The following is a 17798-nucleotide window of genomic DNA, read 5'->3' as shown; positions in this document are numbered from 1 at the left end:
CTGCTACACCGGAAGTATTGTGTTTAAAGACAACACGTAATACAGCAGTAGCCATCCCTTTAACTTGGAATTAAGGGAAACAAATAAATAGAGAGCAGACGGGAAAACATAAAACTACATTTTAAAAAAAAAACATAAAGAAAACATAAGACAAACATACAATAGAAATATATGCATTCATGATACATAACGTTATTGGTGATCAGACATTAGAAGGCAGTAGATTTTTATCATGACATGTTCTTTTTGGTAAGAAAGACTGTGGTTGGTTCCTTCTTCTGTTAGTAATCCCATATTAACTTTTGAAACGTCCTATACAGTACTGAGAAATGCAAGGCTCGTTTGAGCTTAAAGCATTATAAATTTACAAAAGATCAAAATGATCATTTTTTTTGTATCATATAGTGTTTTATGTCAGCAGATCCATGTATTTTAGTTTTGTCAAGGTTTAATTTTTAGGTAAGCTCCATCTTTTAATGGGCATTTTTACTTTTCCACTAAAAAACATTCTAGGCATATGCATAGTCTGTCTAGCAGCCCAGATCTTATGTCCAAAAGAGTAACTAAACGCCCATCTTTATCCTATTTGCTGAGGAGCTGTGATTTTTTTCAGGACATTTATGTTGGTCAACAATTTTGCCATAGTGCACCATATCATAAATATATATATATATATATATATATATATATATATATATATATAAATCATACCATGATTGGATATATGCTACAGCACTTTCAGTCTTAAATAGATTTAGAGCTATGTTAAATATGCAAGGACACTTTAGCTGAATTCTGAATTACTGTAGTCAGTAAGAAGTTGCACGGAAGCAAGGAATATAATCACAGTCTTATTTACCAAAAACACCGTACAAGTATACAGCAGCTCCAAAATGATCCGAAAATATTATTGTATGTATTCTGAGAATCCAAAGTACCAGTTTATTGATGTGGTTTACAAGAACCTTACCAGTACTGCAACGGTGCAATATGTAAAACGGTAAATGGACATGGAGTTGATATGACACAAAATATACACATCACGTCACATAAAGAAAGGACTGTTGAATAATGGCCTTTGCCCAGCAGAGGTAGATAAAGGTTATAACAAACTGTTTACTGACCACACACACTTAAATAGTAGATCAGTTGAACAAGAGCTCACCTATTAAGTGCTTTTAATACAGCGCCATCTTTCCAACAGTGCCACCCAGTTATTGCTCCACTATATTCAAATACACTATCTACTTAAGTCTACATTCTACCACTATTTAAGGCTTTATTTTAATATTCATTCTATAAGTCTTGTTTTTGCAATATGTAGATGAAGTTACAATTATGTCCCCCCCTCCCCCAAGAAAAAGCACCATGTCTTCTCAAACATAAAATGATATCAAAACTGGATATGGAAAAATAAAAGTGTCACTAAACAATACATTTTGTTTTGTTTTTGGTGCATTTTTCATACTATTGCGCTATTATGTACAAATACCTCCTCAATGACATTTAAGCTTGTCTTTTATTCTGATTAAAAATTCAGCAGAAGACTTGTATTCATGTGAAAAAAATGCATAGTATTGGTTCATTTAGGTTTTTTTTTTCTGGTATTTGATGAAACAGAAACTTGAAGCTAAGACTGAATGTATACAAAAAGGGGAGGCCTTATCGTTAGTCGTATAATTTTATTTGTTGAAAAAATAATTTGTCATATGTTTTCCTTTATATTCCAACTACACAGCAAACATCTTTGAAGTGCACTTCCCAAGTGTAGTTATGGAATACGAAGGGAGGTGATTTTTTTTTTTTTTATGTTTACAGCCCTTATTTAACGTTTCCTTATTTTCCTGTGAACTAAAATATATCATTCATTCAGTGGATAAAATGTGGCAACAAAAAAAATTAAACAAACACAGACAGCACTAATGAGTGTATCTGATCTCGAATGACCTGGTATTCAGCCATTCATTTGCATTTAGTCCTTAGTGTGTTCTTGTCGCACTCAGTGGGGTTTATGAGAAAGTCAGGCCGATTCTCAGTTAACGATTGTCTTTTAGAGTACAATTTTCCGTGTCAGAATTTGCAGCTCTATGTAAAAGACGATATGGCCAGTGTTCGACTAAATGTTCACAAATTCTATATTGTCTATACATCAAGCTTAATTAACAGCGTCTTAAAATATTGAGCTAATATAAACAATTATTTTGTAAAGAAAAATATTAAGTATCTGCCAACCACTGTGCGTGGACCTTAAGCATATTTTATGTAACTTTTTTCTGTCAAAATAATATATATATACACAGTAATTCCGTCATACGAGGCTATACACTGTTTATTGAGTTTGACATATAGACATCAGTGTTTTACCAAGCCAAATAATTTAATGCGTGTTTTAGGTTGCATGAAGGCCTCATCCTTTTTGTCTGATTTGGACAGTCATGTTACCGCTATATATGCACGTATATGCGCTGGTTAAAGGTGAGGTTGTCCCACTTTTCCATGTTTTAATGATGTTTCTAATGCTGCATTCAAATAGAGAAAAATGATAGATTCAGCAAAGTAGGTGGAACAGCACCTTTAAAAGGTGACTGCAACGGAAAATAAAACGTAATTCACAATGAATGCCACCAAATTACCTCCAATGTGAAGGTTCTTCAACTATATTACACGCTGAGCTTAACTGGTTCCACATACTGGATTTCTAAAGGCTGCTCCTGTTCAACTGACCAGTGAAAAGACTGGACGTTTTTGGATATGGGAACTGGAGCAACACAGTTTGTTATAGGCTCACACAGAAATTGGGTAACTGTCCAACTTGTTTAAAATATAGTTTCTGATTATTTGTTGTTTCCACTGTATATACCCTCTCCAAGCCCAAATATATAGGGTATGCTCAGTCATCTGATTTGTGCATCTGCGGTAGACACACCACAATAGTGTGTACCCATTCATTGTGATTACACAGACAGAACCAAGCAAATGTGTTCTTTTTTTGTTGTATTTTTTTTTTTCATTTTTGGTTTGGGGAGATGGGTAAAAAAAGATAATGAATAGAATGGACAGTTTTCAATATTGTTTGCTGTGAATGCATTCATAGTACTCATCTGAAAAGTAAAAATTGACGGGACGTAAAGATGAATACACAAAATGACTAGAAATATATAGTGAAAAGACTTAGTTTAGCTTCGAGAAATCATCTCAAAGAATAAAAATAAAATCCTGTGCAAAATAAAAAATAAAAAAACAAACAAAGAAACAAACAAATTTGAACATTAAAACACAGTGTATAAAATGGTGTGATAAATTTCAGTCATCACACAGCCTTTTAGTCAATAAAAAGCTGTCCCTTTGTGTCCTTGAAATATAGAGATTGGCCCGTCTCTTTTCATTTTTATCCAGACTGCCATGTAAAAATTAATTTGAAGGTACAAACACCTCTTTTCAATAACGTGACTCTCGTAGCTTGCTGGAATGGGCCAGTTGTGTTTCTCTCGGATGAAATTATTCCATTCTTCTATTCCTCATTTGTTGAATTGTCTTCCAAAATTATGTTTCCAAAACCCAGTCCTGTTGAGTTTTGTGCTGCTGAGACCACTAGAACTGTATGTAATAGTATGAGTACAAATACACACAGCTTGAGTCTGCAGTTACACAGTCTGGATGCTGATGAAGCTGTGAGTGATGTCCTGTGGCACAACGTTGAGTCATGTGTTTTTTTAGTCCCTTTGGATTGGTTATCTGCTAATAATTCCCACCTGACATCACAGCATTCTGGTTCTGCATTGGTTGGATACTTTTCATACAGCCCTGCAAGACAAAATAATAAGGGCAAATAAAAATCGCAATGTTTCATTTCTAGACATTCATAACTACTCAGACACAACATCAGAGTAATAATTGCCACAGTATGTGTATATAAAATACATGAAAAAGAGTACCATCCCAAAAAGAGGCAAAATGTGATAATTGTTAAACTTGTTTGCATGCGCCTACCCAGAATCCCTTTGTGGTTGTGGCAGCACCATGAGATTTCTGAGGGAAAAACAAGCCTTCTGGCGTGTCTGGTGTCTGTAGATGAGTGTTAATAATGCTTCTACTACCACCATTTGAGGTTAGTACCATGCCCTCACATCCACCATTGAGAATTAGGACTGCCTCAAACTCCAAATTATACGCCTGGACTGCCATATTCTCTACGAGGTCAGTAATTCTTCCTGCCTCTGTTGTGTCTGATTAGAAAGTATGTACATGTTGTCATATAACACTAAGCTATAGTAGCATTTCCCTCAATCAATCCACCATGTAGAAAATCCTTCTGGAGATGGGGTCTCACTGTACACTGTACTCAAGGTGTGGTCTGATCTGTGGCAGAACCACCTCTCGCTTCCCGCGACTAATGACTCTGGCTATACAACCCAGCACCATGCTTGCTTTTTTCAACACTTTATTGCATTGCAAGTTCTTACAAGCTCTCACAGACAATTACTCCCAAGTTCCTCTCTTTTGCTGTCTTTGAAACAGTTACACTCATGCTATATTCTGCCTTGGACTTTTTACATCCCAACTGCTTTATTTAACGTTTATCAACATTAAACTGCAGCTGCCATTCTTCTAATTCACTTAAATCATGCATCTTTTTACACCATGAATGTCTACCCTGTTGCAGACCTTTATATCATCTGCACATAGAAATACCTTACGTTACATTTCCCCTGCAGCTCGACCTGCACTGTTTATAATTTCTTATTCTCATGCTCCCTTCTTTTGTGGATTGTTGGCAGCACGTGTGAGACACGCATAATCTTAGTGGCCTGGCTACAGGTTGTTCGTATCCCTAGTCATGCTTGCACTTATAGCTACAGTGCTTTCTAATTACATTGACACCATGAATGAGCAATACACCAAAAAGTAAGTTACTCTAGGGCCCACAAATGTGGAGGTGCCAACTACTATTTGAATGTAGCATTATACTTGAATGACTGATTATTCAGTACAACAGGTCCACCATGTAAATAAACGATAATTGAGTAACGTTAACAGCACCAACTTGTGCATCTCAGGTTAGGCTAGGCATATAGTGAAAGCAGGCACGTACTGGCCATCGGGCAAACCGGGCCGTGGTGGGCCGGGCCGCGGCAGGGCCGGATTGATTTAGGAGCTGATGGAGCTGCAGCTCCAGGCCCCTACCTTAAAATAGGTCCTGAATGGGCCTATGCGGCCTCTACGGCCGCATTAACGCAGGGCATAAGGGGCACCTGCCCCTTAAGCCCGCCGCAACTGCGACCAGGTCCGCCACTCTAAGGGGCCGGGAAGGCCCCACCATGGCCGGCCTTATGGGTGTGCGGCCGCACATCGGGGTTTTTTTTTTTTTTTTTTTTACTTTATTTAACATCCTCCATGTTAAATTAAGTTTTTGTTAACTTTATTTAACATGGAGGATGTTAAATAAAGTTACCCCCCCCCCGATGTTTTAATGTAAGCCTTGTGCGGCCGCACACCCCTAAGGCTGGTCCTGGTGGGGGCTTCCCGGCCCCTTAGAGTGGCGGACCCGGTCGCAGTTGCGGCGGACTTAAGGGGCAGGTGCCCCTTATGCCTTGCGTTAATGCGGCCGTAGAGGCCGCATAGGCCCAGTCAGTCCGGTCCTGCCGCGGGCCCGGCCGCAGTTGCTGCTTGCTCCGGCAACAAGGTAACTAGGGTGAGGGAGGGGGGTGCAGTAAGAAGGGGCAGAGGGGGGTTAGATAGTGAGAAATGGGGAGAGGGGATAGATAGTGAGAGGGGGTACATAGTGAAAAGGGGGAACATAGTGAGAAGGGGCAGATAAGATGGGGAGAGGGGGTAGTGTGAATGCGTATGAGAATGAATGAATAAATGTGTGGATGAATTGTGTGAATGCGTATGACAATTAATGAATTCATGTGTGAATGAATTGCTTGAATGATTTGTAAGACTGCATTAATGAATGTGTTAATGATTTGTGTGAATGAGTAAATGCAAAGATGGTACATGAAGGGTGGGCTTTAACAATAAATAAATAAATAAATAAATATGGGCTGCTTGGGCTTAAATGCCCAGGCCTATTTTTTCTCCCAGTCCGGGCCTGAGTGAAAGGATCGACTTAACCTTTATTATAACTTTCCAATATCCCTATCATTTCTATACATAACACTAAAACATTTGGTGCATAGAATGTCTTGTCCTTTTGTATATGAGCGAACACAATGTTTGAAATGCTGCATGGAAGAAATCCGAGGTGTTGCTTAGAAAGACGAATTGTCAGCACTGCCTGATTTAACTCCCAGGCATCGTTACACATAAAAATGTGTGAGCATCCTCCAAATTTACAGAAACATGCACCAAGCGAGACACTAGGCTCAAAAACCGTTGATGCCAATTGCAAAGGGTATAGTCAAAATTTAAGTGGGGTATGGAACAATGATGTGTGTCTAAATTGAATAGAGTAACAGAAATTTGGTGTAACATATGTAACCCATTGTAACCTTTGCTGGAGAATAATAAAGAATCCTAGAACAGTTCATTGTTTTGTGACATAAGACTGTTTTCTGTGTAAATGTGTGTCATAGTCCAGATAGCATGGAGAAATTACATATATCATATGTTAGCTTTGCTAAAGTGCCTTTATGAGGTTAGCCACAAGGGGGTGCTAGGCCCATTCAAAGTGAATTGGTTTGTTACTTGGAAAGAAATACAAATCAAAAGTTTGCAGAAAAATACATTTCCAGAAAATATGTCAAATTTAGGTGATTCCCTACTTTGAAAGGATTAGAGAAATGTAAATGACTGCTCATTTTGAAATTCTATGAAATCTAGTAATAATGCAACCATCAATATTAAAAAATAATTAATTATTATAGCTTTCTCAGTAGTAAGATTAGAAATTTGTCTTTAATGTTTAAGACAATTTTACTATTCATCAGTTCAAAAAAGTTCAATCTTCAGTGTACAAAATGTTTTCCTACTTTTGTTTTCGACACGTTTCATTTTTTTAAGACCTTAAACAGCTTATCTTGCTTAAAACAACAAAACTCAAACTAGATGTCAGGTACATGCATCGAATATTACATTTTTACATAAAAATACAGATATTTTAAAAGTTTTTTTTTATGAATTGCTAAATAACTTTAAAGCTGAATGTAAATGTGTTTTAGGGGAAATGTAGACTATTTCATTTTTTATATGATGTATAAAATTAGATGTATTTTGTATGTCAGTATTCTTTATTATATTAAATGTTATTTTTTTTATTTTTAATAATAAGTCTGGTTCCTGACATATCTACCCCATTTTTTAAACGTCACACTAGTCTGAAACTATCATTACTTCATAAAACCGCCTTGCATCCTACTAATTATATGTTGGCCAAAATGTATTACTGAATATTATCCCTTAACAAGCTTTCACATAATCTCCCCACCACAGATGTCAAGATCATAGGTATCTAATCACCTGTCTGAGAATCTGATCTCTTTTTAAATATCGGTAGTTCTTCTGCTTTATGCCAATCTTTTGGCACCATACCAGACAAGAGAGGATATGTTAATATCAAAAGCACCAGTCTAGCTATTTTTTTGTGTCAGCCAATCACATGTATGCTGCATTAATTTGCAATCCTACAGTCATTTGGTTGTTTATTGGCACACAAGCTAAAAAATACTTAAAATGTTTTAATTTTAAAACTCCCGATCTTCACTAACCAACATATACATTTCAAATTTCAATGGGCCATCAGTTTAAATTTTTAATCGATGTATTTAAAAATTTGGGGGGGGGTGTCTTGCTGTCAATGGCTATCCATTTCTCATTTTCTACTTTAGCCCATCTACTTGCCCTTTTGCAATTTTTGTTAACATCTTTGTATTTTATAAATGATGCTGCTGATCCTTTTGACTTTTATATTTTTGACATATATATAATGCCATTTTCTTTTTTATTTCCTGACTGACCTTTCTGTTAAGCCACATTGATTTTAGTTTGCTTCTTTTGTATTTGTTACCCAAGGGTACATGCTTGAGTGTATTTTATTAATGCTTGTTTGAAGATATTCTACTTATCTCCTGTGTTGTTGTTTTTTGTGAGAACAGCTAATCCCGGTCAGTGATCTTCAAAAATTCTTAGCCTGCGGAACTTGGCCTTACTAAAATTCAAATGTGCTTTTTGAACCAAACTCAATTTCACCATTCTATGGTCACTTTTCCCCAAATGTTACCTTACTACATTGTTATTTATCAGCAGGTCCAAACAGGTGTCTTTTTTTAAGCTGGTGTACTCTCCAATTGACACATTAAGCTGTCATCTAGTGGGTTCAAATACTAGCTACCCTTTGCTGGACTACTTGTTCCAGTATTCTAGTCAGTATCTAGGTAACTGAAATCCTCCATGATTTAAACTTGATCCAATTGCCCCTCTGCACTTCAGGTTCCTAAATCAGGTCCCAACCGTGCGGGGTATGGTCGGAGGCAGTGACAAGATATGGAATTACCTTAGTACCTTACACCTTCAATGTACCATAAGGAGGATTTTACATCTCAGTGGGTCAGTCACGGAAGATATTCCCTAAATGGCCCATAATCTGGGTAGGATGCTACTCAAAAAATTGGACTGTCTCATAAAGTGTTAGAGTGAGTGTGCATTAGTGTGTAGTGTTGGAGAATGTGGGTGTATTGTGTTAGAGTGAGTGGGTGTTAGAGCGAGTTTGCGAGTTAAGTTTGTGCATGTGTTTTAGTTATATAAGAGACCAAATAAATATTGCGCCCAAGAACTACTAAGACTAATCTCACCCCTGAGGGTGAGGGTATGTGAGATCAGGTGAGGAGAGGGCAAGTGATGAAAGAAGAGGGTATATGGGAGGAGCTGAGGTGAAGCAAGGGAAGGAGTAGTAAGCAGATGCCAGTGGAGGAGAGTGGAGGAAAGGAGAAGATATGTGAACTGAAAAAGATGGTAGGAGAGGTGAAGTGTAGAGAGGAAGGGCGAGGATGAGGGAGGGAAAAATAGAGGGGATGGAGAGAATAAGAAGAGGGGTTAAGGGGGAGAGAGGGAATGAGACAATTTAGAAAAGATGGGGAGAGACATAATGGGGGAGAAAGAGAAAGGGGAGAAGGAGAAAGAAAGAGAAAAAAGATTTTGGGCCACATATGCTAGTCATCTAATATTTAGAAAGGACATGCATCAAGGACAGGCATCAAGGTGTGCAAGCTTTCAAGACGCTGAGGTTCCTCCTTTAGGCTTAACTTGCATTTAATATTTTATATATTACAAAAATACCTTGATGTCTACTTTTTTGTGTCTATGTATATTAGCATAGCAGCAAAAGAAAAGAAGTAATATGTCTGCTTCCATGACCATGACATATGTAAAGTATTATTTCTATCCTTCTCTGACAGATGGTAATGTTTGGATGGATAAAAACTTTGATGCATTTTTGTGGGGACAAAAGTTGCTTTGCATGAATTATCCTATCTGCGGTCAACTTCCAGTCACTGTAATAAGATTGCTGTGGACACAAGGGGGTCTTTGAAATACCATTGGCGATTGTGCTGTGACTCTTGTGGGATTAAATAAAAGTTTCAGATTTATGAAATTAAGTGTAGTTTTCCTACTGTGCAATCAATCGTTTCAAACGCTCTGGTGTTTATCTATACTTTATTTTCTTCCTTACTGGTTAATGAATGCACTTACTACTTTATACTTTAAAGTACTTCATACTTTAATATATATTCTTCATCAATTGTTTTTTAGGGGACACTAGGGTGCACCCCTGACAGAAGCTGTGGATACACAAGTAAGTATGAAATATATTCTGTATTTCTTATATATATATATATATATATATATATATATATATATTTATAAATATATATAAAAACATAATGTAGCATTATGATACAGATATAATGTGGCATTGATCTACAGCATCTCCAATGTCCTCTAAAGGTCCTACTACAAAATCTTCTTATATGATAGGACCACCTTTGGTAAAAAAGCTTATTTAAGTTACTAATTTAGGTAAGATTAATCCCTCCTTAATTTATAAGGAACCACACCAAAACCCTATTTTTTGTTTCAAGAAAAATTCCTAAGCGTATTTCCATCTACCCTTGAGAGTTGGGTCATGAAAGAGCAAATAGTAAATGAAGGAATTTTGGCCATTGATAACAAAAATCCACAATTGCTGGCATGCGTGTAAAATTTTTGCAAGGTCTTCTCAATATGACAAGTCCTTTTTTGTTTGTTTGCTACCTTTTTTCAGGAGAAGTTGTCACTATTTCATTAAATACTCATGTATTTGTAGAGCTTGCAGATGAGCAAAGCAGATAAGCAGAAAGAGATAACTATTACTCCCACAGATAGAATGTGGCTGCCCAGCCATGTTTTTTCCTCCTACACATTACCTGTGCTCCACACAATAGCCGTCAATTTATTTTGTATACTAGAAGGAAAGTAAATGGAGTAAGTGTTCATGTTGGGGCAATGGAGTACACAATTAAGCTCTTCTCCCAAGTTTATCTTGAGTGTTTAATTATCGTCTACAGAAAGTCCTGTGTGTGCGATAGGCTTCGGGGTCATTTATGTCCAGAATAACATCACTGTGGTTAACTTACGCCATTGAGATCTAATGAAAAAATATTTATGCAATCTTTTGTTTTTCTTTAAGCTCTGTATTGTGGATGAAATTTAGTAATTTCTTATTTTCACAAATGGTTAGAGCAATAATTATTTCAGGAAATATCTCATTCTGCAAGCTATAAAACTGGTAACATTATAAGTTTCGGGTGATCCAAATGAATATTGAATCTCATAGAAGTTATTTAAACTCTTCACTCAACATACTGTACACATTCTATGTTCTGACACAGTAAAAATCAAATGTAATGTATTATTGATAGAAGCGAAGTGCTCTTCATTAGACAAAATTAGAGAAAGGTGCATACTTTAAAGGTCAGTAAACTATGATGAGGTCAAATTGCCACTGCTGTGTCTTGTTTGAGCTGCCATTCAAAGCTGTGGGACATCTGTCATAGTAACAGTTAATGTCAGTAACCTCAACATGCAGGCTCGTGACCTTTCTAAGACATTTCAAAGAATGTTGTCTCTGATAATATATTTTTATAAGGTTGTACATTATGCAGTTAGAAAGATTGACATCATGATTATACTCTCTTTCACTAATAACGTTTAACTCTGTGTGTTTGAGACCTAGATACAAATATGCTTAAAATCATACTTAGAATGTAAGTTTCTTTAACATTCTCAAGGACAGAAGTCCTGTTTAGGTAGAAAACATTTATCTTCATTATTATGCATGCTATTAATTAATGAGAATTACAGAAACATAAAAAATGTGAACATTGTTTTTCTCCAATCAAGATGTATGTAATCCAATAAAAACTTTAAACGGAAAATGTGAAATGAAGAGGGTTGCCTGAGTAGCTTTACTGAATGAAACTTTGGAGAATGGTCTAGTCTATATGTTTTAAAACTGGATTATCCACAAGGCAGACTAGGCACTTATGTGGCCTATATTTTGGGGGATTCCATAGGAGAAGTGGTGATGTAGTTCCCTACAATAAAAAAATACTTGGTCACCTTGTCTTGGACTGTCACTCAGTGATGCCCAAACATCCTAATGAAGGGCTCATGGAAAATCATGGTAATCCCTAACAAACAGGGGCTTTACCAAGAGATATGATTTTAATTTGATAAATCTAGAGCTTCCTGCATCTGTGGAAGGTGGGTAGGTGGTAGTTGGAAAATGGCAAAATCTGCCCACTTCCTTAGGAGTTAGCAAAAACAAAGACTGCTTTTTTAAGTAACCTCTATTTTCATGATGTGTTAGAACTAGTCTCTATGCATGACAAACTGTGATATGTCCTGCAGATTAGTGAATATATTATTGCCCTGTGGGAATGCATTGATTGTAATGTTCAGTCCTGCTTTCACAATTATTTACAGGCTTGCACTGACAAGTATCGCGATGCATCCCTCATGGAATTCATAACCTTTTCTAATTCACTGAAAATAATTACCACAATGACTAACACATCCAACACCTTATTTATTGATTGTTAAAAGCAAAACAGAAATACAATTTAAACTGGAGCACTCTCTCTCCCTCTCTCCTTTCCTCCCTTTCACTCTACCTCCCTCCTATCTTCTTCAACAAAGACTAATGTATTTATTAATATGGCAAACCTAAACTAAAATACAACTAAAGAGGGTTTTAATGAAACAGCCATATAATTATTTGTCCTGTTTCTGATATGACCCTGTGTGTTCTTGAGCCACTTGACCACTTTTCATAAAAGAAGACGGTATCCAATCTGGGTTCATTGTGGAACAGTGCCCCTTGGGGAAATGTATTGGAAGTGCACCTGAAGATTACCAGCGAGATCTGAGATAAACATGTGACACCCTTCTCACTTTTCTGAAAGGAAGGCATCAGTGTAACAAGCATGGTATCTTCACCAATGCCTGGAAAATTAACAGGCACAACTGTCCCTTTAAAACAATAATTAGCGTATTTTCAAGTAATATATTTACCTGTACAGATGAAGCTTGATAGTCCTCCGTAGACGACATCATCATTATCTGGTAATATAAAGGGACATCTTGTTTGTACCTCCAAACAGTATTGCTTGCAAGGGATTTTGCTACTGCATTCAGATTGCGTGACTTCAAAATACTGGGAACATAGCCAGGATTTGTAGACAGTCTGGAAAATGAACAGAAAAAAAAGTGATACTGCATATCAATTTGTATATATAAATGTAAAAACAAGTGGCAAAGTGCTTTAGATTCAGGTGCACTAAACAGGTGCTTTTGTTTGTAAGAGGTATAATTGACAAAATGTTGATTGAATACAAAATGTAAAGGCTCGTATACTCAAATACAACGTAAATGGTAAGGGTTGGTTTTTAAATATGCCACTGGCACAAAATGCACAACTGCATTGTATGTATGTATCATATTTGGGGGAGGGGGGCAAGATATTTAGTAGGAATTTTCACAACAAGAATACATTTTATACAAATTATGCACTTAAAATGCCTTAATAATTCAGCCTCAATGTGCCAATGTTATCCTTGCACTTTTAAGAAAAAACTATGAAATAAAGCTCTGCTAAAAATAAGTAAAATGATATTTCCCTACAGTTTATTAGTATTTCTAACAAGGAATGTACTGTACATCATGCGCCACTGAAAGTATGTTTCATATATAGTTTACACACAAATTAACATTTTACCGGCATATACAGTAAATGCTTCAGGACAATTGCTTTACTTTTACAACTTTTATACTAATAGAAACATTAATTACTGAACTGCCTTATATGATGAACTCAGTTGCAACTTCTAGATTCTGCCTGATCCTTCAGTAGTTTATTCCCTACTTAGAACTGTGTTTATTGTAAAGAGGGCTGATCATTCGTATATATATATATACATATATATATATATATACATATATATATATATATATATATATATATTTATAAATAATATAACAGAAGGAACACAGTACCTACAGTAAGCAGCCGTTTTAGATTACAGAACAGTATGAATGTGAACTGTTTCTACAATAAGATATCCATTGCTAACATAATGTGAAACAAAATATAATACAGAAACCCCAATAATCCCCCAGGCTGTAATATTTCAAAATATAAGAAACACAGAACAACATGCTGTCGAGCTCCTATCCAACGGGCATATTTATTATAAAACAAGCAGGTTTTATAAACATAGAAAATGAGTGTTCACATATGAGATAGATAGATAGATAGATAGATAGATAGATAGATAGATAGATAGATAGATAGTGGTTTACTGATAGAGACTTTTTATTGATCCATGTAATCTACTATTCTCTGACCTTTAACTAACCACAGCATTTAGTGCACTTGATTCCGGATGTGGAATAAAGAACACTATGGCTATGAACAATTTTGCTGCAATATCTTTTCATTTCTAAAACAAAATGTGTGAACCTGGCTCAAAAACAAACCTCGTTATAGAACTATTGTTGAATACAATGTCATGCAAGATGACGATAATATTTAAGGTGGGGCACATCTTTTAAACTTCCCTTGGACCATCCTTCTCAAACACATATGCACCCTTGAGACATATTGACTGACTCTAGTACTGCTGTTTTATTGCTGGCTAAGCTGTAATAACATGTTAGGGTGGTGTACAGTATCATTGCTTTCCCACCCTGCAGGTAATCTGCACTATAACATCTGATCACTGTATTAATGGCCCAGTAGAGAGATCTATAGTTATGTGCAATCTTTGGTGTAAAAAAGCAGTAAATTGTGAAATCTTCAAGGGAAGTTTGCTTCAGGCTATAAAAACTCAGTTGTACAATATTTCCCTGTAACATGGTTCATTAATCACTTCAATGTCATAGTTAATTAAAGGTAGATAGCTAGAAAGGGAAAGACAAGTTTGGTAGAAGAGCTGGCAAAAGGTCCCAAACCATTGCACATAAATACATTTTATTCCAGTAATAAATTGTGAACTACTAGTAAAAATCATTTTTTACTTGTAGTTTTAGTGTCCCTACTTTACCCAGGATTTACTGTAGTAATATTTCCCTAAATGACAAAATTATATATATATATATAGACAGGGAGAGAGAGGTATCAAACTGTCATAATCCTCATGGTCGCCTCTAATATTGATTGGACCCTGGGAACGCATTCGCTTGGGCCCCCGCCACCCCACACTTCCTGGCATACAATCTCCTCCACTCCAACACCAAAAAAACATACAAACAAAACAAAAGTACCTGCCACACTGACTCTGCAGATTAGGAGGAGACTGTCAGAGTCAGTGCAGTCTTCCCTTCTTTGTGACTCCGCGTGAGATGCCCTCACACCACACGCGCAGGACAGGGGAGGAGCACAATATTATGCAGATAGCATAGCAAATGAATGGTGCAGGTCCGGCAAATGATCTGAAAAGGGAGTGCAAGTCATGATCAGGGCCAGCTTTAGGTGTTCAGGCACCCTGTGCAGGCCACCCCTGGTCACCCCTCCCCAGTCATCACCCCCAGAGTCCCTTTGTCCCTTACTTCCCCTTCCTTCACTGTACCACACCTGTCTTTTCCTCCCGCAAGTAGTTCAGGTATAGATCAACAGATGGAAACACAGCATTGCATGTATAGATCAACTGAATAAGACACACAAACTCTGTATTTACAGGTGTTAATAAATAACACATGGAACATAACATTGCAGGTACAGAGAAACTAAATAACACACAAACCCTGCCTTAAAGATATAGATCAACTGAAAAATCACAAGCAAACTCAGCATTGAAGGTATAGATCAAATAAATAATGCATAGACATCCTAAACTCACAGGTCGCAAACCACAAAAGCCAGCCCTAGCACCCAGATTGCATCTACAGGACCTGCCCAGCACCCAGACTAAATGCATAGAACTTGCCATCATTGCCCCAAACAGCCTCTCTGTGCCATTTTTGCCCTCCAAACAGCCTGTGCCACCTTTTGCCCCAAACAGCCTGCCTGTGCCATCTCTGCCCCAAACAACCTCCGTGAGTCATCTTGGCCCCAAACAGCCTCCCAGTGCCATCTTTGCCCCAGCCTCCCTGTGCCATATTTGCCCCAAACAGACTTCCTGTTTGTTTTTTGCCCCCTAACAGCCTCCATGTGCCATGCTTGCCTCGAGCAGCCTCCCTGTGCAATCTTTGCCCCAAAGAGTCTGTCTGTACCATCTTTCCCCCAAACAGTCTTCCTGTGCCATCTTTGTCCCCTTACACATCTATGCTATCACACACATACTCATTCATTTACTCATTCACAAATACCCATTCAAAAATGCTCATTCATTTACTCACTCACACATATTTATTCACAAATACTCATTTACATATTTACACATAGTCATTTATACATGTTATATACGGGGAATAAATTAATATTTAGAGATTTATCATCACATACAGTATTTAGGGGTTTATTCACTAAAATTGGAATTTGCAGGAGGATTCTAAATTCAATAGGCAATTTTTTTTATCTATCAATGCTATGTATGTGAGTCTAAGAGCAGACTCTCTTTACTTATTCTGGCTTTAAACATTCACTAAGAGCCGGCGAGTTCAATGAAGCATATAATATATCCTAATACCATATTAATACCACTATAATGAATTGCCAAATTCACTGCCAGTCTGGTCAACATGTCACAGCATTTACAAGCCATGTCTCTTTCCATGTATCTTTGTCATGTAATATCAGTTTGTGTTGATAATCTCTCTTGTTTTGACATGACAGAAATATACAAAAAAGCAACAACCTGAAGTCTGAAAAGAAACCACCTGTTCTTGTCACCTCCACACCATGGGTGGGCTGGTACCTTCTGGCCCAAGGGTGGCAGGTAAAGTAAAGTGACCACATTGGCTCCTTGCCCACTGGTAACAAACATACATACTAACACACATATTTATACACACTCTCACACTTACACACAGGCTGACACAGAGACATACTTTTGCTAACACACACTTACACACTCAAATAAACATACACACACATGCTAACACACATTGACACACCCATGCTAACACACACTTACTCATGTTACTACCCTCAGACTCATTCTAACCTACATATGCACATACATACTCACTCACCCCATTGTCCCTTTATCTTGTCTGGAGACTTTTTTTAATAGCTACTTGCACACATTGCAAGTAGTTGTGCTTTTACTTAGGGGTCACATAACATCATGTTGCATAATCCCACCACATTCTGGACTTTGCAAGTGGGTGATCCAAGTCGGATCTGGTCAGTTTGAAGAATTTTGGAACAGCTCTTGTTGGCAATTGCCCCCTGCCTCTCAGGCCAGCCCCTGCTCCACATTCCCTGACTTCTCTACATGACCATCTCAACAATAAAATCATCCTCCCCAAGCAGTCCCTAACCATCCACTGTCAACCTCCTATTAGAGTGTAAGCTCACAAGAGAAACCTCCACCAGTTTATCTTAACATTTGTGAATGATTTCGACAATTTTGTACATTTTTAATTTTCACTCTACCCTATCTTCATAGCACCACTGAATCTGCTGGCTCTCTATAAATTAATGTAATGCATTTTAGAAAACCAATCTATAAGAAAATGTATAAAGGGTCAGCTACTGTCTTCTTCTTAATAGCATATGCTAGATCCCCTCTTTCTTAAACCAGAACAATAATAAACATCATAATTCAGACCTAAAACTATGAACACCCCCTGTATTTTTTATTATTCTCATATAATCATAAAATGAGTCATTTAGTATTAATACATTGAAAGCATCTTCTCTTTAGAAAACTCAATAGCGTGCTGTAACACAAGGATTACCTTACTAAAACACTCAAAGGCAACATGCTTAAGATTTTGATTCCATCTGACAACGACTACTACAAATTTCATTTTCCCCTGGGACTTTGTCAGCTTAGAGCATTAAGGGCCACTCGATTACCACGAAACATTTTACATTTAGCATGCAACAGAAAAGCTAAAGTTCTAAGCGTGCTCTGTAACAAGTTTCACTTTAAAGCAGTTTTGATTCAACAAATAGAACAATAACTTTTCTTGCCAATGATTTTTAAATACATTCAAGGACATTAAAAAATAATTAGTGGCAATATGACTATTGTTAAAGTCAGATTCTCATATTTGGTTCTGATTTTATTTGTGAGGTTGTGTTTTTTTTAATCTTTTCTAAGCACAAGCAAGTTACATTTAACAGTTCCTATGCTATTCTTAAAGTGTGT

The 17798-nt window shown here is 36.9% G+C and overlaps 1 protein-coding gene across 1 annotated transcript in view; it reads right to left on the bottom strand.

Moving 5' to 3' along the window:
* Positions 1-2311: 2311 nt before the first annotated feature.
* Positions 2312-17798, bottom strand: part of NALF1 (NALCN channel auxiliary factor 1) — a 213488-nt gene continuing 198001 nt past the window's right edge. Inside the window, exons 2-3 of the mRNA XM_053455271.1 lie at positions 12553-12724; positions 2312-3804 (exon numbers count right to left, since the gene is read on the bottom strand). Coding sequence (XP_053311246.1) covers positions 3512-3804; positions 12553-12724 — 465 coding nt within the window. The 3' untranslated portion in view covers positions 2312-3511. The remainder of the gene's footprint in view (positions 3805-12552; positions 12725-17798) is intronic.

Source organism: Spea bombifrons, chromosome 2 (genome assembly GCF_027358695.1).
Source record: "Spea bombifrons isolate aSpeBom1 chromosome 2, aSpeBom1.2.pri, whole genome shotgun sequence".
NCBI lineage: Eukaryota > Metazoa > Chordata > Amphibia > Anura > Pelobatidae > Spea > Spea bombifrons.
This window is presented reverse-complemented; position numbering and strand designations above follow the sequence as displayed.